This window comes from Myxine glutinosa, chromosome 12 (genome assembly GCF_964187855.1).
Source record: "Myxine glutinosa chromosome 12, kmMyxGlut1.1, whole genome shotgun sequence".
Lineage (NCBI taxonomy): Eukaryota > Metazoa > Chordata > Myxini > Myxiniformes > Myxinidae > Myxine > Myxine glutinosa.
The window spans coordinates 43,257,838-43,282,852 of record NC_136272.1 but is presented as its reverse complement, the minus strand read 5'-3'; the positions used below and the strand labels follow the sequence as shown (position 1 = coordinate 43,282,852).

At 48.3% G+C, this 25,015-nt stretch overlaps 1 protein-coding gene across 8 annotated transcripts in view; it reads right to left on the bottom strand.

Annotated features, from left to right (window-relative positions):
- Positions 1 to 25,015, bottom strand: part of LOC137437893 (sodium- and chloride-dependent creatine transporter 1) — a 112,216-nt gene that overhangs the window by 15,674 nt on the left and 71,527 nt on the right. For 5 of the 8 annotated variants that reach the window (XM_078766317.1, XM_078766318.1, XM_078766319.1 and 2 more), the window contains 3 exons: positions 11,798 to 11,935; positions 9,974 to 10,076; positions 2,392 to 2,492 (listed from right to left, as the gene is read on the bottom strand). In XM_078766317.1, the coding sequence (XP_078622443.1) occupies positions 2,392 to 2,492; positions 9,974 to 10,076; positions 11,798 to 11,935 (342 nt within the window). Of the gene's footprint in view, positions 1 to 2,391; positions 3,000 to 9,973; positions 10,077 to 11,797; positions 11,936 to 25,015 lie in introns of all 8 variants that reach the window. The other 3 variants (XM_078766320.1, XM_078766321.1, XM_068132605.2) reach the window with 1 other exon arrangement.

The window sequence follows — 25,015 nt, the reverse complement described above, 5'->3', positions numbered from 1 at the left end:
TTCGTTCTATAAAGGGCAACTTTCATCGGATTTTCTTCCCGTTTTTTTTTCAACCGAGTCTAAAACTATGTTAGCGACTGAAAAATGAAATGATATATCGAATTTGATTTGAAATAAAACTGTGTGACAGAGGAAGACACCACGGGCCTACAAAACAGGCCTCAAAGCTATGCGAGTTAATAAAATGGTGGATATTTGTTTATATGAAGGCTCTCCCAGAATGGGTGGAGCTATGGTTCCCAGAATGGGTGAAGCTTTGAGGTTTTGTCTTCTCTGCAAGAACAAGAAGAACAACAACAACAACAGCAGAGGGCACTCTATGAGCAGCGTCTGCGCGCGGCTAAAAAATGTATAAGTAGCATAATGTCGCACAACATGAACCGCGCTTTGATGTGGCAAGGGAAAGCTGTAACACCCCACACCTACCTCCCCCTTTGAAGAAAGACTGTTTCAGTTGGCCATATCAGTTGAAAAATGACTAATCAAAGATCACTTCACAACTCAACTTGTATCTAAATCACTGGAATGGAAACTCCTTGCAGATGCATTCATGGGCAATAAGACTCACTGGAGGTTTAGAGTAAATTGTGACAGGAAATTGTCAACAGCCAGTAACACGGGACTTTGGAAATACAGTATGAAAGCAACAGAAGCCTTTCACAATTGTGCTGTGTGCATTTTGAGTGGCCCATTTCGCTAGCCGGGGCACTTTTAACTAGCTATTGATGTTTGCCCACCCTCGGAGGTGGTAAAAAGGGGGAGGCTTTATTTATTTATTTATTTTTATCCTGAGTACTGCAAGCACGTATGCAAAATTTGGTGGAGATCGGGAAAAATCACAACTTATCTCCGCCCTCACCCCCTTCAGGGTGAGGTTTTCTCCTTGCGCCTATGACCTGTTCCTGGATACTACCATCACATATGCAAAATTTGGTGGAGATTGGGCCAGTCCTGTTTGTTTTTCTGATCTGATCTTAAGATACATTCTTGATAAAAAATGCCATGGGTATAGAAAAGGCCCCTTTATATGGCGTGTGCCAAGTGGCAAACTATAGAAAAGAAGGGACATTCTTGTGGAAAATTCCAGGGGCATAGAAAAGGCTTATATGGTATGTGCCATGTGACAAACTATAGAAAAGAAGGGACATTCAAAAGATCTCGTGCATCCTGGAATACCCTTGTATTCTTAGTAGGAACCAAGTAAAGTTCATATAAAACTCCAGAAAAGTTAATTATTACAGCTGCATGAAGAAGTAAATTTGTTTTATTTGCCAGCAAAATAAATGCTTGGGTTTGGTCTGCGATAAATCTTCTGGGAACAGTTGCTCAAAAAACCCAATCCGCCCGTTAAATAACGACATTGCGACATATCATTAGTTCACTCGGCCAACTAGTAGCCACTACGCAGCCACAGCAAGGTTCTCCGTCTGCTTTGTTCACCTCACAGGTACAGTAAACCGACTCTGGGCACAGTGATCAGGCCAGAGGTGAGTGCTGTAGACAGCATCAGTGGTCTTTTTATAGACTTATCTGCTTCGGAGTTATCTGACCCACAACCATCAAAGTAGTGAGGCGCGGGATTTGGAGCACTCCAACGGACAAGTTAAGGATAAACCCAACAACAGTTTCACCCCAGCAGGTAATGGGGTGAAAGGGGAAGGGGCTGGGGGGTGGTGAAAGGGGAAGGGGCTGGGGGGTGGTGAAAGGGGAAGGGGCTGGGGGTGGTGAAAGGGGAAGAGGCTGGGAGGGGGGGGGAGAGGGTTGGTGAAAGGGGAAGGGGCTGGGGGGTTTGTGGTGAAATGGAAAGTGGCTGGGGGTGTGTGGTGAAAGGGAAAGTGGCTGGGGGTGTAGTGAAAGGGAAAGTGGCTGGGGGGGTGTGTGGTGAAATGGAAAGTGGCTGGGGGTGTGTGGTGAAATGGAAAGTGGCTGGGGGTGTGTGGTGAAATGGAAAGTGGCTGGGGGTGTGTGGTGAAATGGAAAGTGGCTGGGGGTGTGTGGTGAAATGGAAAGTGGCTGGGGGTGTGTGGTGAAAGGGAAAGTGGCTGGGGGTGTAGTGAAAGGGTAAGTGGCTGGGGGTGTGTGGTGAAAGGGAAAGTGGCTGGGGGGGGTGGGGGGGGGTGTGGTGAAAGGGAAAGTGGCTGGGGGGGGGGGGGTGAAAGGGAAAGTGGCTGGGGGAATGTGGTGAAAGGGGCTGGGGGGATGTGGTGAAAGGGTAAGTGGCTGGTGAGCTGGTGAAAGGGGAAGATGCTGGGGGAGGGGGGGAGGAGGGAGAGTGATTAAAGGGGGGTGTGTGGTGAAAGGGAAGGGGCTGGGGGGTTGATGAAAGGGGAACGGGCTGATGAAAGGGGTACGGGGCAGGGGAGGAGGAGAGTCAGATTGAACAGGCCTTACCATACACATCGCTGGAGTCACCACAGCCAATGACCACTTTATGATACTGCTGGGACGATACCCAATCATGAGCGTGACATCAGCCATGAAATTTTCACCACCTGCACCACATAAATTGGTCATGTTAAATATAGTCAAAGAATAACAATATGCACATGCAATGTAATAACTCCTACCAGATGTACACATTCAGTCATTTCAGCAAGTTTCTCACTTTCACTCTCTCACACCAATCCACATCCCACACAGTCACTTGGTGTTTGATGTAGATATGCAGTTCTACAATTTGAAAAAAAATGAATTAGGTGATGGGTTACCTGGATGCATCCATCAAAAGAAAAAACAAGTTTCACTCTTGAAACCGTCAGCCACAAACGCACCATTCTTTGTCCATCTCCATCTCCATCTCCAGCCCAACCAGCCCACCCCCACCCCACACCCATGATTCAACCCCACCATCATCCCAATCCTGTGTGGCGTCAGAGGTAAATATCAGCCTGCTGTGGTGACTAAAACCACCGCATCTCCACCTCGCATGGTTGCACCATCACTCCTTCTCTTGCTGGAGCCTCAGCAGTGTGGTGCCTCTCAAGGCTCTTCTGGAAAACCTGCCACACACAGCCCCCACAAGCACACACACGGTACAACACATGGCACGGACAAAGCAACGAGGAAGGATCCTTTTGAATGGACCAGCAGCTGCAACAGCCCAAAACGATCACATCGATTTTCAAACCCAACCATCTCAAGCACACGACAAATCAAAGCATACACCTCTGGGAGCATGCGTGCACTGCTCAAGCACCTCTGCAAACAAATTCACACGCTCGCATGCATAATTGTGAAAAAACACAACTTAGAAGAATAACTGCTGTAAATAAAACAGAACACACAATTCTGGAAACAAATTGCAGCACACCATTTTGTGTAACGGTGACCTGACCCACACATTTTCCACAGGCATACTCCAACGAGCCATACACAACTCTTCTTTAGCACACATATACTCCCAATACGCAACTCTGCAACCAGGTATACGCAAATGTCCCATGCACAAATCTGCTCCATGGTACACACACACACTCACCCTTCTCCCTTTCATGCACAAATCTGCTCCCAGGTACACATGCACTCCACATACACAACGCTGCTCCCAGGTACATGCACACTTCCCATGCACAACTCTGTTAAGAGGCACACGCTTCCAGGCACACAACTCCATTCCCAGGTGGCCATATGTGCACAGCAGATTCAGACAGAGACAGCCATATAACCACTCACCAATCCATTCTCAGACACAAGTAGCCTCACCCTTGGCTCCACCCCCTGCACAATTTTGCTGCTAGGCATTTACGCAAATCGAATTGGCACAAACTTTGTTCCCACTATCCATGCATGCAAAGCAATGCCAGGAAAGCAAATTCTCAAAACAGGAGTGTTCATTCTGGGAAAGGGAGGCTAGGAATGGAGAGGAAAGGATATGAATTAGGGCATAAAATAATCGGACAAAAAGGATGTACAAAGGAATATTGTGGGGGAATGAGCCAAAGGGGAGATGAAATGAGCCAAGATGGGGAAAGGGCGAGAAAGACGGGGAAAGGGCGAGAAAGACAGGGAACGGGCGAGAAAGACAGGGAACGGGCGAGAAAGACAGGAAACGGGCGAGAAAGACAGGAAACGGGCGAGAAAGACAGGAAACGGGCGAGAAAGACAGGAAACGGGCGAGAAAGACAGGAAACGGGCGAGAAAGACAGGAAACGGGCGAGAAAGACAGGAAACGGGCGAGAAAGACAGGAAACGGGCGAGAAAGACAGGAAACGGGCGAGAAAGACAGGAAACGGGCGAGAAAGACAGGAAACGGGCGAGAAAGACAGGAAACGGGCGGGAAAGACAGGAAACGGGCGAGAAAGACAGGAAACGAACGAGAAAGACAGGAAACGGGCGAGAAAGACAGGAAACGGGCGAGAAAGACAGGAAACGGGCGAGAAAGACAGGAAACGGGCGAGAAAGACAGGAAACGGGCGGGAAAGACAGGAAACGGGCGGGAAAGACAGGAAACGGGCGGGAAAGACAGGAAACGGGCAGGAAAGACAGGAAACGGGCAGGAAAGACAGGAAACGGGCGAGAAAGACAGGAAACGGGCGAGAAAGACAGGAAACGGGCGAGAAAGACAGGAAACGTCAATTTGTCAATTTCTGTCAATCTGTCAATTTCCCGACCCGGATCTCAGCCAATGGAGTATCTTCTCTTCTAGACTTGGTTATGACAAACTTCCCTGCTAATGTCTGCTGCTCTTCTTCTGCTCCAATCGGTTCTTCTGATCATGTGCTTGTCAAAGTGGACATCTCTCTGGCCATTCTCAGAGAGCCTCCTCAGCGTCGACGAGTCTGGCATTTCACTCAGGCTGACTGGGACGGTCTTCAAGCAGCCATCAATCGTCTGGATTGGTCTCCCATCTCCACTGCCTCTGACATCAATTCTTCCTGGGAATTCTTCCAAAGCAAACTGATCTCTCTCATGCACAGATTTATCCCATCTCGCCTTCAATTGTCTTACCCTTCCTCCCGTCCATGGTACACTGAATCTTGTGGTGAGGCAGTTGCCCTGAAACAACTTGCCTTTGCCTCTTGGAAGGCTAATCCAACTGAAGGAAATCTCAGTTCCTTCCACCAAGCTCGGAACAAGTGTGTGTCTACCCTCAGGAGTGCCAGGAAGCACTATCTCTCCTCACTCAAGAATGAACTCTCAAACCTGTCTCCTTCCTCCAAATCCTGGTGGCGTCTGGTCAAATCCGTTTCTGGTGTTTGTTCCCCCTCCATCCCCTCCCTTACCTCAAATGGCCACACAGTTGACATCGCACGTGACAAAGCCGAATGCCTCAACTCTGTGTTCGCCTCGAAATCCTAAGTCCCAAACCCATCTCTCTCTGTTCCCACCTTTCCCAGTCGAACCCAAATGCTCCTGGACTCTGTGTCCTTCTCTCCTGACAAGGTGGAGGAGTTTTTGTCAAACCTCGACTCTGATTCTGCAACTGGACCAGACGGCATCAGCCCACGGGTCCTAAAATCCTGCTCTGCCGCTCTATCTCACCCTCTCTCCTTTCTTTTCACCCTATCTTTTGCTCAAGGTCATCTGCCAGCATCCTGGAAATCAGCTAACATTACCGCTTTACACAAAAAAGGTGCAAAAACAGATCCTTGCAACTACAGACCAATCAGCCTGCTCCCAATTATCAGCAAAGTCATGGAATCCATCATTGCTTCGGATATGAAATCTTTCCTCTTCTCCAATGGCTTGATCTCTGATCATCAATTTGGTTTCAGACCAGGTCACTCTACTCTGGACATGCTGCTTCTGCTGTCTCAACAATGGATGGAGGTCCTGAATGCCAAACAGGAAATCAGAGCTGTCTCCCTTGACATATCAAGGGCCTTTGATACGGTCTGGCACCCAGCTCTGCTCACCAAACTCTCCTCCTATGGTATCCATGGAAATCTCCATGCATGGCTTGCGGACTTCCTCTCTGGTCGTAGTCAACGTGTGGCCCTGAATGGATTTCTCTCATCTCCCCTTCCTGTTCAGGCTGGAGTTCCCCAAGGAAGTGTGCTGGGCCCTGTGCTTTTTCTGGTCTTTATCAATGATCTCTCTGACTCTCTGGAAAATCCTCTCTATCTCTTTGCTGATGACTCCACTCTCTGCCGCTCCATTCCTCTTCCCTCAGATAGGCAGTCTGCAGCCTCCTCACTCTCTGAAGACCTGGACAAAATCACAGACTGGTCAAACAAGTGGAACATGTCTTTCAATCCTGCCAAATCTCACTCTCTTACTATGTCTCTCCGAAAAGATCGACTGGACAACCCTCCCATCTACTTTCTCAACAATCCTCTCCAAGAAGTTCTGTCACTCAAGCTTTTGGGTCTCACTATCTGCCATGATCTTTCTTGGGAAAACCACATTTCCAAGCTGGCCTCCAAAGCCAGTCGCCGACTGGGCATCCTCCGTCGTGCGAAGTCCTTCCTCGGCACACCTGAGCTCCTCACCACATACAAGGCTTTCATCCGCAGCTCAATGGAATACTGTTCTCCCCTATGGGCTGGTGCTCCTGCCTCACACCTGGCTCGGCTTCACGCTGTTGAATCCAAAGCTTTCAAAATCATTGGAATCTCCCGCGATGAAGCTATCTCTGAGGGCCTTTCACTCACTCACCGCAGGCAGGTAGGTGGTCTTTCTGTCTTCTACCGACTCCTCTCCGGCCTTGCTCCCCCAGCTCTCTCCGTGCTCTGTCCCCCAAATATTCCTACAGGTCGCACAAGATCTGCCAGCAACCCTCTGATGGTTAAACTGCCGAAATCTCGGCTCTCTGCTCACCTTCACTCTTTCATTCCTCTTTTCTCCCGCCTGTGGAACAAACTCCCACACTCCCTTCAATCCCTCTCCTCCCTCCAGGTCTTTAAAACAGCTGTTCACCACCATCTCTTATCTTCCCCCATCCATAACCTTGATCTTTTCTACCCCCACTAATTCACCCCAGATCCACCTTGTTTGAAATTCCAACTTATTTCCTGGAAATCCTGGCAGTGTCCATATGTTTATACCTCTCCCACCCCCCCCCCCTTCACATGCCTCCCCCCCTTCACATGCCTCCCCCCTTCACATGCCTCCCCCCCAAAGCCCTCTCCCTCCCACAGATCTCTCGATGTCTCCATGTCTCTCGGTCCCTGCTCTCAAATGTTGTGTTTGTGTCCTTCCCCCTCTCTCCCCATCTTGTCTACCGCTCCCGATGTTATTTGTTTTATGTGTCTGTTTGTCTTTCTGTGTGATTAATTTTCGCTCTTTCACGAGCCTCGATCTTGTATACAAAAAAAAAAAAAAAAAAAACGGGCGAGAAAGACAGAAAACGGGCGAGAAAGACAGGAAACGGGCGAGAAAGACAGGAAACGGGCGACAAAGACAGGAAACGGGCGACAAAGACAGGAAACGGGCGAGAAAGACAGGAAACGGGCGAGAAAGACAGGAAACGGGCGAGAAAGACAGGAAACGGGCGAGAAAGACAGGAAACGGGCGAGAAAGACAGGAAACGGGCGAGAAAGACAGGAAACGGGCGAGAAAGACAGGAAACGGGCGAGAAAGACAGGAAACGGGCGAGAAAGACAGGAAACGGGCGAGAAAGACAGGAAACGGGCGAGAAAGACAGGAAACGGGCGAGAAAGACAGGAAACGGGCGAGAAAGACAGGAAACGGGCGAGAAAGACAGGAAACGGGCGAGAAAGACAGGAAACGGGCGAGAAAGACAGGAAACGGGCGAGAAAGACAGGAAACGGGCGAGAAAGACAGGAAACGGGCGAGAAAGACAGGAAACGGGCGAGAAAGACAGGAAACGGGCGAGAAAGACAGGAAACGGGCGAGAAAGACAGGAAACGGGCGAGAAAGACAGGAAACGGGCGAGAAAGACAGGAAACGGGCGAGAAAGACAGGAAACGGGCGAGAAAGACAGGAAACGGGCGAGAAAGACAGGAAACGGGCGAGAAAGACAGGAAACGGGCGAGAAAGACAGGAAACGGGCGAGAAAGACAGGAAACGGGCGAGAAAGACAGGAAACGGGCGAGAAAGACAGGAAACGGGCGAGAAAGACAGGAAACGGGCGACAAAGACAGGAAAGGGGCGACAAAGACAGGAAAGGGGCGACAAAGACAGGAAAGGGGCGACAAAGACAGGAAAGGGGCGACAAAGACAGGAAAGGGGCGACAAAGACAGGAAAAGGGCGACAAAGACAGGAAAAGGGCGACAAAGACAGGAAAAGGGCGACAAAGACAGGATAAGGGCGACAAAGACAGGAAAAGGGCGACAGACAGGAAAAGGGCGACAGACAGGAAAAGGGCGACAAAGACAGGAAAAGGGCGACAAAGAGAGGAAAAGGGCGACAAAGAGAGGAAAAGGGCGACAAAGAGAGGAAAAGGGCGACAAAGAGAGGAAAAGGGCGACAAAGAGAGGAAAAGGGCGACAAAGAGAGGAAAAGGGCGACAAAGAGAGGAAAAGGGCGACAAAGAGAGGAAAAGGGCGACAAAGAGAGGAAAAGGGCGACAAAGAGAGGAAAAGGGCGACAAAGAGAGGAAAAGGGCGACAAAGAGAGGAAAAGGGCGACAAAGAGAGGAAAAGGGCGACAACGAGAGGAAAAGGGCGACAAAGAGAGGAAAAGGGCGACAAAGAGGAAAAGGGCGACAAAGAGGAAAAGGGCGACAAAGAGGAAAAGGGCGACAAAGAGGAAAAGGGCGACAAAGAGGAAAAGGGCGACAAAGAGAGGAAAAGGGCGACAAAGAGAGGAAAAGGGCGACAAAGAGAGGAAAAGGGCGACAAAGAGAGGAAAAGGGCGACAAAGAGAGGAAAAGGGCGACAAAGAGAGGAAAAGGGCGACAAAGAGGAAAAGGGCGACAAAGAGGAAAAGGGCGACAAAGAGGAAAAGGGCGAGAAAGAGAGGCAAAGGGTGGGGGACAGCAAGGGTGGGGGACAGCAAGGGTGGGGGACAGCAAGGGTGGGGGACAGCAAGGGTGGGGGACAGCAAGGGTGGGGGACAGCAAGGGTGGGGGACAGCAAGGGTGGGGGACAGCAAGGGTGGGGGACAGCAAGGGTGGGGGACAGCAAGGGTGGGGGACAGCAAGGGTGGGGGACAGCAAGGGTGGGGGAAAAGCAAGGGTGGGGGGAAAAGCAAGGGTGGGGGGAAAAGCAAGGGTGGGGGGGAAAGCAAGGGTGGGGGAAAAAGCAAGGGTGGGGGAAAAAGCAAGGGTGGGGGAAAAAGCAAGGGTGGGGGAAAAAGCAAGGGTGGGGGAAAAAGCAAGGGTGGGGGAAAAAGCAAGGGTGGGGGAAAAAGCAAGGGTGGGGGAAAAAGCAGGATGGGGGGAAAATCAGGGTGGGGGAAAAAGCAGGGTGGGAGAAAGGAGGGTGGGAGAAAGGAGGGTGGGAGAAAGGAGGGTGGGAGAAAGGAGGGTGGGAGAAAAGAGGGTGGGAGAAAGGATGGTGGCAGAAAGGAAGGGTGGGAGAAAGGAAGGGTGGGAGAAAGGAGGGTGGGAGAAAGGAAGGGTGGGAGAAAGGAAGGGTGGGAGAAAGGAAGGGTGGGAGAAAGGAAGGGTGGGAGAAAGGAAGGGTGGGAGAAAGGAAGGGTGGGAGAAAGGAAGGGTGGGAGAAAGGAAGGGTGGGAGAAAGGAAGGGTGGGAGAAAGGAAGGGTGGGAGAAAGGAAGGGTGGGAGAAAGGAAGGGTGGGAGAAAGGAAGGGTGGGAGAAAGGAAGGGTGGGAGAAAGGAAGAGTGGGAGAAAGGAAGGGTGGGAGAAAGGAAGGGTGGGAGAAAGGAAGGGTGGGAGAAAGGAAGGGTGGGAGAAAGGAAGGGTGGGAGAAAGGAAGGGTGGGAGAAAGGAAGGGTGGGAGAAAGGTAGGGTGGGAGAAAGGTAGGGTGGGAGAAAGGAAGGGTGGGAGAAAGGAAGGGTGGGAGAAAGGAAGGGTGGGAGAAAGGAGGGGAACAGGGGAAATCAGAAGAAATAAAAGGTGATCAAAAAAACAAACAAACAAAAAAACAACGCAGAACTGACATACCGTAAACCCATGCCACTACTATGCATTGCCAGAACACCTGCCATAGCAATGTCACTCCACTCACAGCAAAGAGGTCGATGAGCTGGAACAAGTAAATTCCACCCTGTTGAAATAAAGGTTCAAATAAATATGTATTCATCAAATGCACCTCAACTTCAGTGTGTGAAGAAACATTGATGACATTTAATTTCACCATTTGTTTGCAAACTTCAGCAACAAAGGGGGAGGGGGGGGAAAAAAAAAAAAAATTAAACAAAAATCTGATTTATTTTATTTATTTATTTGTATGCATGCAACGTGCAGCTGTTTGGCTGCATTATTTTCTCGTGGTGTGGCTGTGCTGCTGATGCAATGCCCCCTCCTTACCAGCTTGCTGGTACTCATTTTGCCAACCTTGGAAGGATGACAGGCTGAGTTGACCAACCTGGTGTTAATTCAATGGCACAACAGGGGCTTGAACTCAAGACCGGAGGATCTTAAGCCAGCCAGCTTAATCATTAAGCCAATATCAGGCTACAAGTCTGATTTGAATTTGATGGACCCTGAGTAACCAATTTAACAAAATCAGGTTTTGCCTCCTTCCCCTTCCCTGCCCTCCTCTTAGCCAGGGCCCTTAGGGATGTTTTGGGGCCGTTTGGTTCAAATTCTTCCAAAGGCACCAAATTTGGCCCAGATGTTTCCCATGCCATACTCTTTCGATTTTTGACGCGCGCCAAGACGGGCGCCCCCCCTCGGGGGCCCCATATTGGCGAAATACTAATATAAATGGCCGCCACCCGGATTAGAGGAAAATCAGTTAAATAACCAAAAGGGTTGGAATCATGTATGATACCACTTTTCAGGGGTTTTCGAGGTCGAGGAATCCAATTATGATGTTATTTTGATGATTCGAGGTCAAGGTCAACCCTCAAGGTCATCTTAAAGGTCATTTTTGAGTCAAACACGTCGGTTTTTGAGTTTTTTGTCAAGATTTACGCGAGGTTCACCATTATATGTTTCTGGGTTGGGTAATCGAACTCTGACCTTATTTTTGACAATTAAAGGAAATATTTACATGTCTATTTCCTAATTTTCAGGCATATGCAGTTCATCAGTCTAATTACAAAGGTACGGATTTTGATGTTTTATGAACTGTATGCCATATCCTTGTGTTTAATTTTTGTGCGATCATGATCCGGGTTCATGTATACATGATTGTATACATGTCATAAATATGACGTCATAGGTCATGTGACCTGGCGGCCATATTGGATTTTATGAAAACCTTAAAAATGGATCCCTGCCTTCATTTTTCGATCGATTCATTTTTAACTTTGACCACTTATAGTATGCCATGTGATTGGATGCATATCCTAATTATGACGTCATAGGTCAGGTGACATGGTGGGATGGACCGGTATGGTCCCCGGATCATACCGCCCTTGGCGCCCCGTCAAAAATCGAAAGAGTATGGCATGGGCAACATCTGCGCCAAATTTGAAGCTTTTGGAAGAATTTGAACCAAAATATCCCTAAGGGCCCTGACTATCTCGAAACCCTTCCATCAAAGACTTTTCGTAATTACACTTTGGGAATTAAGTCTATAGACTTAATCTTTAGACTTAATCGCAGCCAAAAATCAGGCTATTTGGTGAATATTTTTTATCGCAGACAAAAATCACGACTTTTTTTTTCTACAGTGCGTTTTTTTCCATTCAGATTCATTTTTCCATTTGATATCACGGCTTAAGTGAATTCTGTTAGTTTTCTGCGATCGCGTAAAAACACTGCCTCTACCTCTGGCGTTCAGTTTCTATAAAAAAGCAATTCAGTTGCCACTGGTACCTCTGTCACCATGTAAAGACCAAGTAAGAGCTTGACAAAGCAACAGACAGCCAAGAAGATCTCCCGCTTCCCCTTTCCGCGAAGGAACTCCGGGAACACGTCGGTGACAGCCGTGATGAAGGCCTCAACACCCACAAACTGCAAAGGCATACGTGAAGGAACAATTACCATGAAATGCATTCTATATTTGCAAACTGTAAAATGTACATGTTTATCAAACAAAAAGGCATTTCCTTGTACAGAAACCAGCACAATAAAAAAAAGAAAATATTCAACTTGAACACTCACAATTTGACACACCCACTCCATTTGCTCGCTGTTTTTTAAATCCATTTTACACTTCTCCCTGAATGGAGTCACCAAAGTATTAACCTCTTATTTCAATTATTGCAAGAAATTGTCATCATTCCATATGATCAACTAACTGCTACTATACACAATCATGCTGATACAAACAGACCAACTACCGCCATAGCACAACAAAGTGGCTAGCATGACATCAGCCAAATTTTTTCTCCTGGTAACCCGCTCGGCCCTGTTTGAGCAGTGCATAAACTGACTTTCAGCCTGCTCATTACATGGATATCAGTGGTGTAAATGCAGCAAAGGTGGTTGGTTACCACTCCCACAGAGGTGGTTGCCCACTCCCACACCCTCTTATGCACTTCCACAATTTTAAAATAGTCATACCCCGTTTTACGCCACTTCGACCTACGTCAAATCCGACTTTACGCCACTCTTCCAGAGTAAATTTCAGTTCAGCGAACGTCATTATGTGCGACTTTACGTCACTCCTACAGACGGGAAAAAAATTAATTTTTCCTTAAAAATATATTTAAAATAAATAAAATAGTACATAAATTAACAATAAAAGAAGCTAAAAAACAATTTAAAATACAATAAAAAGCACATTTAAAAAATATTAAAATGTACGTACAGTATACTGTACATACGCGTAGCTGCTGGATCTCATTCAAAACAAAGGTGACGCCATATGCATTCGCGTGCTTGGTCGCGTGCTTGCTTTGCCTTTCGCTAGTATTGTTGTGATTATTCCTTTACTGTGTAAAGGTTCCTTTACTGTGTAAAACAACCAACGTAACGTGGCAACGGCGAAACATGACGATGCCGGCTCTGACGACCGTCCGTGGCAGACGTCACGTCACCGTGCAGAGTGTGCAATGTCCGCGACGAGGTCAGGCCCCATGGCCCATGTGAAACGAACGACCGTGTCATGCCTCGAGCCGGGGTGCCTCGTCGGGCACCTTGCCGGCATCCGGCGTCGACGAACCGATCGGCGTGTGCATGTGCACATGTGCATGGATTTGCAAATGCCTGACTGTACGTCGTCGTTTCTGCGTATATCGCATCGTCCAAAAATAAAGAAGCAAGCAACTTCGGCCGCTCGAGAAAAGATGGGGCACGCCTACGACTCGGAGGCGAGCGTCGATCCCCGGGGCGGCCGGGTTCACGGAACCCTGAGCTCGTTCGTTCGTCACAGACATGACACGACCACCGGTGAAACTGCTCGGGCACGTTGGGTAAAGCACGCCATGGTGAAGCGGGTCACGGAGCCACTCGGCACACAAGCCAGCTCACGGTCGACACGTCTGTGCCGGTCACCCCGTTCAAGGAGAAGCCCCGACCGATAGAAAACAACGGAGGGACTCCCGACGGGGAGCGGCAAAGATTCAGGGCGAAGCCTCCTTCTTATGAGACGCCTTTTTTACGATGAAAAAAGGTTTAAAAAATCAAACATTTGAACAGCCTTGGACGTGCACCTTGACCCCATGGCCAAAGCACACCGTCTATCTAGACTGTCCCATTAGCATTACACATGCACCTCAACCCCAAGGCTGAAGCACATGGTCATTCAAACACATGCATCCTGACCCCGAAGGGCCACAATGCATGGTCATACAAGAGGACCACTCCTCAATAGGAGTGAGTACACTGACGAGGTTTTACTCCTGTCAGGCGAAGCCGCAGCCTCCTCCAGTTATTTACTCTAGTTTTACGAATTACGGTGTTTGTCTTCATTTTAAGGCATTTTTAAGGCATTACGCCCGGTTTACGTCAAAAACCGAGTTTTGTCACGGCTTATGGAACCAATTAATGACGTAGGCCTGGGTATTACTGTAGTTCACATATTAATGTTCAACAAATGGACAAGGAATGGGGGACTGTTTGAATCGTTGTGTTTGGACTTCGGGTTTGCAGGATATACATTTGTTTTGTTTCGTAAACTACATCGTCGAGATGACAGTTGTCGAGTTTTAAGGGAAAAGGTGGTGATGACTGGAAACGAGTACACACTTATAGTGTGCGAAGAGGTTAATGTGACAATCAGCAAGGGTCGTAACACTAAAGGAATGTAAAAGGTCAGCATGGGGAATCATTCCTTTTTGGACTCTTGCTCTGTAGTCGGCTAGTTTAGATATGGTGAGACAAACTCCATCCAGGTGCTCCAAATTCTAACATGGAGTGAATGTTCATCTTGTAGATCATTACCAAATCTCCAACTCTCACCATTCTTCTTAAGCTCGACTCACGATGCACAAACGTCGAGAGTCATTGCTAGCCATGCACAGAAACACCACTGATCATTAGTTGGAGACGGTAGTGGTTTACGAAGAAATGATACCCGCATTTCTCTGCCTCAGCCATGTCATTGTCACTACCTCATTCACCAAGTCCATATGCGACTACATGCAACAAACACTTCAGCTCTTTGCAATATCTCAATACTGAAGCCATAAACACATTTCCATCAGTGTATGCATGCAGGAGTGGTATCATTGGCAATCACAAGGAAGATGGTCGGTCCAAGTTTCATGTCCTGCAATACTCCACGGGAGAGTTGAAGTGAATCGGAAGGAGCTCCAATGCACCAGTCTTAGATCGCTGTAATGGGAAGCTACAAATCGTGGGCAGAATTGCACGGTTCACCCCAAGTTGAATGATCTTTTGAACTGCAGTCGTGTGGTCAATATGGTCAAATGCCTTACAAAAAAAGTTGACAGCCCTCAAGGACACGAGCAATCACGGGTGTAATAGATATTGGGAGAAACTGATCATATTTTGTGACGGTAAATTTTAGGAACTGTTCATACTGATGCATCTTTCCATGTCAGGGAAGCATCCAGATAGGAGGCATATATTAACAAGTACAAAAAGTTTTAATTAAAACAAAAGCCACGTCGATGTTACACAATGCCTAGATGCAGCTGTGCCTATAACGTCGATGTTATAGGCACGGGACATTCCTATTGATTCGATTACTTGATGTTATTTTTGTGCAAAGTGAAAAAAAATCTCGGCAATTTCCCGTGTGTGGCGACACGTGAACGAAGCGATGCTCCTCTCTCCACATTATTGTGACGACGTATAAATTAAATATTTCATCGTGACGATTGTCATCAAATGGACGAATTTTTAATATATCTCGGCAATTTCCCGTGTGTGGCGACACGTGAACGAAGAAGAGAGGAGCTATATATATATATACTCACTGATGAAATTAAAGGCCCCAAGGAAAATCTTTACAGATTTCCAAGATTGGATGGACTGACGAGGATTAAATACTATGAATGGATGATCACCAGTTGATATGGGGGCTAGAATATATGGTTTGTAATAATCAGTTCAACAAGTTAAGATTTTAAGTGAGTAATGCTATCCCTTTGGTGGCTTTACTGACAACCTGGGATAACAAAGTATTGTTAAGTTTGTGGGGGTAGGGATACTTTAGACCAGGTAGATTTGTGTAGGTAGCATGCTCCGACTGTCGTGAAGAAGAACCACCACGTTGTAATAAGTAGAGAGCCTGTTTAGCCCGAATGTCGGATGAAGTTGTATTTTTGTCCCCGTTATTTTGCTTAGGGAATAAGGATAAATTATCCCTTGTACGTCGTTCCCTATGCGATTTATCCTTTATCTCTTTTGGCACTGCACCATAGACACTAGTGCAGGAAATGCCCATTAACTACACTAAATAACAACAAAACCAACCGGAAGCCAGTTCTAAACACTGCCGATACAACACCACCATCTACATCACCACGAAGGACGAGAGCCACGCCGAGGAGGACAGTGGTTGGGTGAGAGTTGGCCAATGGGAAGGCCAGGATAGGAAGGGACTCGCTGATTGGTGAAGGGCCAGGATGGGAAGGGATTCGCTGATTGGTGAAGGAAGGCCGAGGAGGAAGCTGTGCGCCGATTGGCAAGGTACGACCGATGACGTCAGAAGCGGTCTGCGTGTGGATTGGTGGAGAGCTGAACATGCAGCGGTGGCCTGCGGGCATTGGAGGAGAAGCACCGATGACGTCGCAACCCGACGAATAAAAGAAGACTCGGACCGACTGTCTCTTCCTCTTGCCCCTCACGCCTTCATTTTGCCCTCGACAACCTCTTGCCCTTCCTCGCCTCTCGCATCTTCCTCTGTCCCTCGACGTTCCTGCCTCTCGCTCACCCCTGGTCCTCGACGTTGTTGCTGACACCATCCTTTGACATGCAAGGATGACGAAGACAGTTGTGGCTGGAAGAGTGAATCACGTGCTTCCTCGTTCGTTTCGCGCACCGGGTCAGAAGTGAGCTGACTGTGCAGTGAGCCTGGCATTGTGCGCGCGCCAAACGACGAGCAGTTTCCCGCCAACACCAGAGCCGCGTTGAGACTGCGTGCTGGGGCCTGGACGATTACTAACGAGGCACCGATTTGAGTTGAGTGCCACAATTAAACCACACACCATTATTTTCCAGTTCTTTTATTCCCCATTTGACCGTGTTACAAGTCTGGTGTGAAGGATCCCATAGGAATTTAGTTTGACCGTCGCGTTTCTCTTGTCATCGGTATTTTCTTTTAATAAATCCTTTTATTAGTCCCCTACCGGTGTACACCGGAGGGGACTATAGGTTTGCACGCCGTCCCTCCGTCCGTCAGTCTGTCAGACAAAGAACAGTTTTCCTGACTTTTCTTTTACTAAACGCTTAATGCTAAAGATTTCAAACTTGGCACATGGTTTCCTCATGATAGGTTACAGATCTCAAGTTCGAACTTCATGACGTTTCGATCATTTTTGACAAAGCTATGGCACTTTGAACTTTGGGAATTCTGATCATTCTGATGATCCTTAACTCAGTGCCATTTTAAAGTTTTAATATCCTTTAAAAACCAATTTCTCTGCAATAATAGGACCGATTGAGATCAAATTTTCACCATAGGAGGGACTCGGTCTGTAGAATATTTTAATGGTAATTATGACATCACAGGTCACGTGGTTCGGCCGCCATATTGTTTTTCGTGAAAACACGAAAACCCCTTTTTCTCTGCAACGGCTGAACAGATCGAGGTTTCAGAGTTATGACGTTTTTAAGCATGAACCTTAAAAACAGAGCCTCTCCCTCATTTGTGATCCAATCGAGGGGAAACCTCACAGATCTGTTCAGCATGTCAGTCTACTAAAATGTCCTTTTGGAACATGCGATAGGGCACGTGGTTTGGCAGATATCGTTAATTAAACGAAAATATTTTAAAAATGGATATCTCGTGTATTCTAGAGTTCTCCTCAAGCCACACCGTGTGCCCTCAGCCTCGTCTCGCGAACGTCAAAAGCGCGACACAGCCTCCGCTTTCGGGAGGGGCGGAGCCTAGCCAAGCAACATATATATATACACATCGATCATTGATCGTGAACCGGAAAATATAATAAATTACTGATATTTAGCGACTCGAACGTTTCTTTATCAGCAACTTATTTTGTCGTCCTTCTGCTGACCTGTCTGCAAGGTGTATAAATCGAAGTCCCGAGTGCAAATCACAGGTGAGCCCATCCTGAGGTAATTAGCGATTGGGAACGATTCAGAACCTGTGGGTAAATAACCCTTGGTAATTTCCCCAACAGTTTTCCGGACGACAGACTGCCGGTAGGGGACATGTATTGCAGCGCAATACTCAGAATGCTCGTTTTCCTTGTACATTTTAAACCCGTTTTGTTTGAGTTTATTTTTCGCAGGTTCGGGAACTGCCGGCGGACAACAGGTAAGACCCTTCATCTTCCCCTCCCCTTTCTTCCCCCGCATATATAAAGTCCGCATTTGATCATCGCCCCGGAGTTAAAGCTTGCTCGGCTAATCTGTTTCCGGGTAAAGATTTTAATCGCCAGGAACGCGACAGTATGCTGCAGTAAGTTTGGTCAAGTCAAGCATGAAAATAAATTAGACTTTACCATAACTGTGCATTAATGATGTGATCATTAACCATGGTTTTTTTGTATACACAGTCGAGGTGGTGAACAGCTGTTTTAAAGACCTGGAGGGAGGAGTGGGCTTCAAGGGAGTGGGGGAGTTTGTTCCAGAGGCGGGAGAAAAGGGGAATGAAAGAGTGAAGGTGAGCAGAGAGCCTAGATTTTGGCAGTTTAACCATAAGAGGGTTGCTGGCAGATCTTGTGCGACCTGTAGGAATATTTGGGGGACAGAGCACAGAGAGAGCTGGGGGAGCAAGGCCAGAGAGGAGTCGGTAGAAGCCAGAAAGACCACCAACCTGCCCGCGGTGAGTGAGTGAAAGGACCTCAGAGTCAGCTTCATCGCAGGAGATTCCAATGATTCTGAAGGCTTTGGCTTCAACAGCGTCAAGACGAGCTAGGTGTGAGGCAGGAGCACTGGCCCAGAGGGGGGAACAGTATTCCATTGAGCTGCAGATGAAAGCCTTGTATGTGGTGAGGAGCTCAGGTGTGCCAAGGAAGGACTTCGCACGATGGAGGATGCCCAGTCGGTGACTGGCTTTGGAAGCCAGCTTGGAAATGTGGTTTTCCCAAGAAAGATCATAGCAGATAGTGAGACCCAAAAGCTTGAGCGACAGAACTTCTTGGAGAGGATTGTTGAGAAAGTAGATGGGAGGGTTTTCCAGTCGGTCTTTTCGGAGAGACAGAGGAAGAGTGTGAGATTTGTCAGGATTGAAAGACATGTTCCACTTGTTTGACCAGTCTGTGATTTTGTCCAGGTCTGCAGAGAGTGAGGGGGCTGCAGGCTGCCGATCTGAGGGATGAGGAATGGAGCGGCAGAGAGTGGAGTCATCAGCAAAGAGATAGAGAGGATTTTCCAGAGTCGGAGAGATCATTGACGAAGACCAGAAAAAGCACAGGGCCCAGAACACGACCTTGAGGAACTCCAGCCAGAACAGGCAGGGGCGATGAGAGAAATCCATTCAGGGCCAAACGTTGACTACGACTAGAGAGGAAATCCGCCAGCCATGCGTGGAGATTTCCATGGATACCAAAGGAGGAGAGTTTGGTGAGCAGAGCGGGGTGCCAGACCGTATCGAAGGCACGTGATATGTCAAGGGAGATAGCTCTAATTTCCTGTTTGGCATTGAGGACCTCCATCCATTGTTGAGAAAGCAGAAGCAGCATGTCCAGAGTAGAGTGACCTGGTCTGAATCCAAATTGATGATCGGAGATCAAGCCATTGGAGAAGAGGAAGGATTTGATATCCGAAGCAATGATGGATTCCATGACTTTGCTGATAATTGGGAGCAGGCTGATTGGTCTGTAGTTGCAAGGATCTGTTTTTGCACCTCTTTTGTGTAAAGCGGTAATGTTTGCTGATTTCCAAGATGCTGGCAGATGACCTTGAGCAAAAGAGAGGGTGAAAAGAACAGAGAGAGGGTGAGATAGAGCGGCAGAGCAGGATTTTAGGACCCGTGGGCTGATGCCGTCTGGTCCAGTTGCAGAATCAGAGTCGAGGTTTGACAAAAACTTCTCCACCTTGTCAGGAGAGGACACAGAGTCCAGGAGCAGTTGGGTTCGACTGGGTAAGGTTGGGAACAGAAAGAGATGGGTTTGGGACACAAGACTTTGAGGCAAACACAGAGCTTTGGCATTCGGCTTTGTCACTTGCGGTGTCAACTGTGTCGCCATTTGATGCGAGGGAGGGGATGGAGGGGGAACAAACACGAGAAAAGGCTTTGACCAGACACCACCAGGATTTGGAGGAAGGAGACAGCTTTGAGAGTTCATTCTTGAGTGTGGAGAGATGGTGCTTCCTGGCACTCCTGAGGGTAGACACACACTTGTTCCGAACTTGGTGGAAGGAACTGAGATTGCCTCTTGGAAGGCAAATCCAACTGAAGGTAAAGGCAAGTTGTTTCAGGGCAACTGCCTCACTACAAGATTCAGTGTACCATGGACGGGAGGAAGGGTAAGACAACTGAAGACGAGATGGGATAAATCTGTGCATGAGAGAGAGCAGTTTGCTTTGAAAGAATTGATGTCAAAGGCAGTAGAGATGGGAGACCAGTCCAGATGATTGATGGCTGCTTGCAGCCCGTGCCAGTCGGCCTGAGTGAAATGCCAGACTTGTCGACGCTGAGGAGGCTCTCTGAGAATGGCCAGAGAGATGTCCACTTTAACAAGCACATGATCAGAAGATCCGATTGGAGCAGAAGAAGAGCAGCACACATTTGCAGGGAAGTTTGTCATAACCAAGTCTAGAAGAGAAGATACTCCATTGACCGAGATCCGGGTCGGGTCGGGAAATTGCCAGATTGTGGCAGTCCCAATGAGTCACAGAAGACCTTTGCTGAGGTGCCATGGCTGGTGAGAGAGGAACCCACACCCAGCCAGCTGGCATGATGACAGTTGAAGTCGCCACATATGAGGAAGAGCGAGTTGGGATGAGGTTTTTTTTTTTTTTTTTTTTTTTGTTGTATACAAGATCGAGGCTCGTGAAAGAGCGAACATTAATCACACAGAAAGACAAACCGACACATAAAACATATAACATCGGGAGCGGTAGACAAGATGGGGAGAGAGGGGGAAGGACACAAATACAACATTTGAGAGCAGGGACCGAGAGACATGGAGACATCGAGAGATCTGAGAGAGGGCGAGGGCTTTGGGGGGGGGGGGCATGGGAAGGGGGCGGTGGGAGAGGTATAAAACATATGGACACTGCCAGGACTTCCAGGAAAGAAGTTGGAATTTCAAACAAGGTGGATCTGGGGTGAATTAGCGGGGGTAGAAAAGATCAAGGTTTTGGATGGGGGAAGATAAGAGATGGTGGTGAACAGCTGTTTTAAAGACCTGGAGGGAGGAGTGGGATTGAAGGGAGTGAGGGAGTTTGTTCCAGAGGCGGGAGAAAAGAGGAATGAAAGAGTGAAGGTGAGCAGAGAGCCGAGATTTCGGCAGTTTAACCATCAGAGGGTTGCTGGCAGATCTTGTGCGACCTGTAGGAATATTTGGGGGACAGAGCACAGAGAGAGCTGGGGGTGCAAGGCCGGAGAGGAGTCGGTAGAAGACAGAAAGACCACCTACCTGCCTGCGGTGAGTGAGTGAAAGGCCCTCAGAGATAGCTTCATCGCGGGAGATTCCAATAATTCTGAAAGCTTTGGTTTCAACAGCGTGAAGCCGAGCTAGGTGTGAGGCAGGAGCACCGGCCCATAGGGGAGAACAGTATTCCATTGAGCTGCGGATGAAAGCCTTGTATGTGGTGAGGAGCTCAGGTGTGCCGAGGAAGGACTTCGCACGACGGAGGATGCCCAGTCGGCGACTGGCTTTGGAGGCCAGCTTGGAAATGTGGTTTTCCCAAGAAAGATCATGGCAGATAGTGAGACCCAAAATCTTGAGCGACAGAACTTCTTGGAGAGGATTGTTGAGAAAGTAGATGGGAGGGTTGTCCAGTCGATCTTTTCGGAGAGACATAGTAAGAGTGTGAGATTTGTCAGGATTGAAAGACATGTTCCACTTGTTTGACCAGTCTGTGATTTTGTCCAGGTCTTCAGAGAGTGAGGAGGCAGCAGACTGCCGATCTGAGGGAAGAGGAATGGAGCGGCAGAGAGTGGAGTCATCAGCAAAGAGATAGAGAGGATTTTCGAGAGAGTCAGAGAGATCATTGATGAAGACCAGAAAAAGCACGGGGCCCAGAACACTGCCTTGGGGAACTCCAGCCTGAACAGGAAGAGGAGATGAGAGAAACCCATTCAGGGCCACACGTTGACGACGACTAGAGAGGAAGTCCGCCAGCCATGCGTGGAGATTTCCATGGATACCAAAGGAGGAGAGTTTGGTGAGCAGAGCGGGGTGCCAGACCGTGTCGAAGGCACGTGATATGTCGAGGGAGACAGCTCTAATTTCCTGTTTGGCATTGAGGACCTCCATCCATTGTTGAGACAGCAGAAGCAGCATGTCCAGAGTAGAGTGACCTGGTCTGAAACCAAATTGATGATCAGAGATCAAGCCATTGGAGAAGAGGAAAGATTTCATATCCGAAGCAATGATGGATTCCATGACTTTGCTGATAATTGGGAGAAGGCTGATTGGTCTGTAGTTGCTAGGATCTGTTTTTGCACCTTTTTTGTGCAAAGCGGTGATGTTGGCTGATTTCCAAGCAGATGGCAGTTGACCTTGAGCAAAAGAGAGGGTGAAGAGAACAGAGAGAGGGTGAGATAGAGCAGCAGAGCAGGATTTTAGGACCCGTGGGCTGATGCCGTCGGGTCCAGTTGCAGAATCAGAGTCGAGGTTTGACAAAAACTCCTCCACCTTGTCAGGAGGAAAGGACACGGAGTCCAGGAGCAGCAGGGTACGACTGGGTATGGTGGGTACAGAGAGGGATGGGTTTGGGACACAAGATTTAGAGGCAAACACAGAGTTGAGGCATTCAGCTTTTTCACGTGCGGAGTCAGCTGTGTAGCCGTTTGAGGTAAGGGAGGGGATGGAGGGGGAACAAACACCAGAAACGGATTTGACCAGATGCCACCAGGATTTGGAAGAGGGAGACAGATAAGAGAGTTCGGTCTTGAGAACGGAGAGATATTGTTTCCTGGCTCTCCTGAGGGTGGACACACACTTGTTTCGGGCTTTGTGAAAGGAAATGAGATTTCCTTCCGTTGGATTTGCTTTCCAGGAGACGAAGGCAAGTTGTTTCTGGGCAACAGCCTCACCACAAGATTCCGTGTACCATGGACGGGAGGAAGGGTATGACAACTGAAGACGAGATGGGATAAATCTGTGCATGAGAGAGAGCAATTTACTTTGGAAGAATTCCCAGGATGAGTTGATGTCAGAGGTGGTAGAGATGGGAGACCAGTCCAGATGATTGATGGCTGCTTGAAGACCGTGCCAGTTGGCCTGAGTGAAATGCCAGACTCGTCGACGCTGAGCAGGCTCCCTGAGGATGGTCAGAGAGATGTCCACTTTAACAAGGACATGATCAGATGATCCGATCGGAGCAGAAGAAGAGCAGCAGACATTTTCAGGGAAGTTAGTCATAACCAAGTCCAGAAGAGAAGATGTTCCGTTGACTGAGATCCGGGTCGGGAAATTGACAGATTGTGTCAGTCCCAGTGAGTCGCAGAAGTCCTTTGCTGAAGAGCCATGGCTGGTGAGAGAGGTACCCACACCCAGCCAACTGGCATGGTGACAATTGAAATCACCACATATGAGGAAGAGAGAGTTGGGATGAGTAGATAGAAGTTGGTCCATATCATCAGACAGCGAGATGTAGATGGAGTCATCACTGTTTGGTGGACGGTACAACACACATATGAACAAGAGGTGGGAGCGAAGGGGGGGAGAGTTGATAGAAGTTGGTCCAAGTTGTCAGACAGCGACATGTAAATGGAGTCATCACTGTTTGGAGGACGGTACAGAACACGTGAACAAAAGGTGGGAGCGGAGAGGAAGCCGTAGCCAGAGGTACTCCTGGGGGTGGGGTGGAGAGAGAGCAGTGCAAGGAGAGTGAGGAAGAGAGTTTTTGATAAAGATAGCAACCACACCACCAGGACGAGGCTCAGTTCTCTCATACCGGAGGAGGGAGTAACCAGGAAGAGATATTAATGAATCAGAGCCATATTGAAGGAGGAAAGTTTCTGTTAAGCAGATCAAGTCTGGATTGTCAGAAGCAACCTGAATGGAGAGATCAATCAGGTTTGAGCGAAGGCCCCGGATGTTTGAGGTCCATATCGTTAATGAGGAGAGAGGGGGAGCATCGGGTGCAGGAGAGGGGAGGGGTGGGGTGGGGTAGGGGCAGATGAAGGATGGGTGGGGGAGGTAGGAAGAGCAGCTAATAGCGTGTCAGAGATTACAGAAGTGTTACAAGAAAGGGAAGGATGAGGATGAAAGGTTTGATGGTGATGGGATGAGGCACAGTGAGGGGTTCTTTGAGGGGTGGCAGAGGAAAGTAGAAGGTTGGGGGAGGTGGAGGTATGAGATAGAAGGGAGATGAAGTCTGGAGGAGGCAGCTTTGAGAAGGGGGTGGGAGGGGTGGAGAATTGGAGAGGGATGGTAGGGGGAGATTTGAAGGGGAGGGGTTGGGGGGCAGTTTTGAAGGGGAGGGGTTCAGGGGGAGTTTAGGAGGGGAGGGGCAAGGGGGGAGTTTAGAAAGTGGATGATTAATGAAAGACGAACATTTATAACAATGGGGAAGGATGGGGAAGGATGGGGAAGCAAGGAAAGTGCAGAGGGTACAAGACCAGAAAAGAGACGGTAGAAGACAGAGACCACCGACTTGTTTGTGACGGCGAAGTAATACCGTAGACTCTGACTCAGCTTCATTGTGTGAGATTGCAATAATCTTAAAGGCCTTGGTTTCCACACCGTCAAGCTGAGCAAGATGTGAGGCAGGGGAGCCAGCCCAGAATGGAGAGCAGTACTCCAAGCTGTGGATGAAGGCTGGGAGGCAGACAAGAGTTCAGATGTGCCAAGAAAGGATGTTATAAAACTGAAGATGCCCAGTCAGCGGCTGGCTTTGGAGGGCAACTTGGAAATGTAGTTTGCCCAAAATCAATCATGGCCGATAATGAGACCCAGGAGTTTGAATGACTGACCTTATTTAAGATGACTGGAAAGAAAGTAGATAAGAGGGTTTGCCAGAGGCATCCTTTCAGAATGAGATGGTGTGTGTGAGATTTGTCAGGATTGAAAGATATTCCAAATGTTGATGGAATCGCTGAGCTCATCCTTGAACTGTGACAGAGGTCGCGAGTTTTGTACACAGATGAAAATGTCTCTGCAGAAGCGTACCATGCGAGACGACCAAAGCCTTACCCAAAGGAGTTCAACAAAATCTGGAACCAAGATGGTATAAACATCCATTGCATTAACGTCCTCAGCCTTCTACCAAAGTAAAAATATACAAGAAAGAATAAATAAACGTTCTTATGAATCTCCAAGGTAGACCAAGAAATAGAATCTCAGACATAATGTATGAAACAAAAACGTAACCATT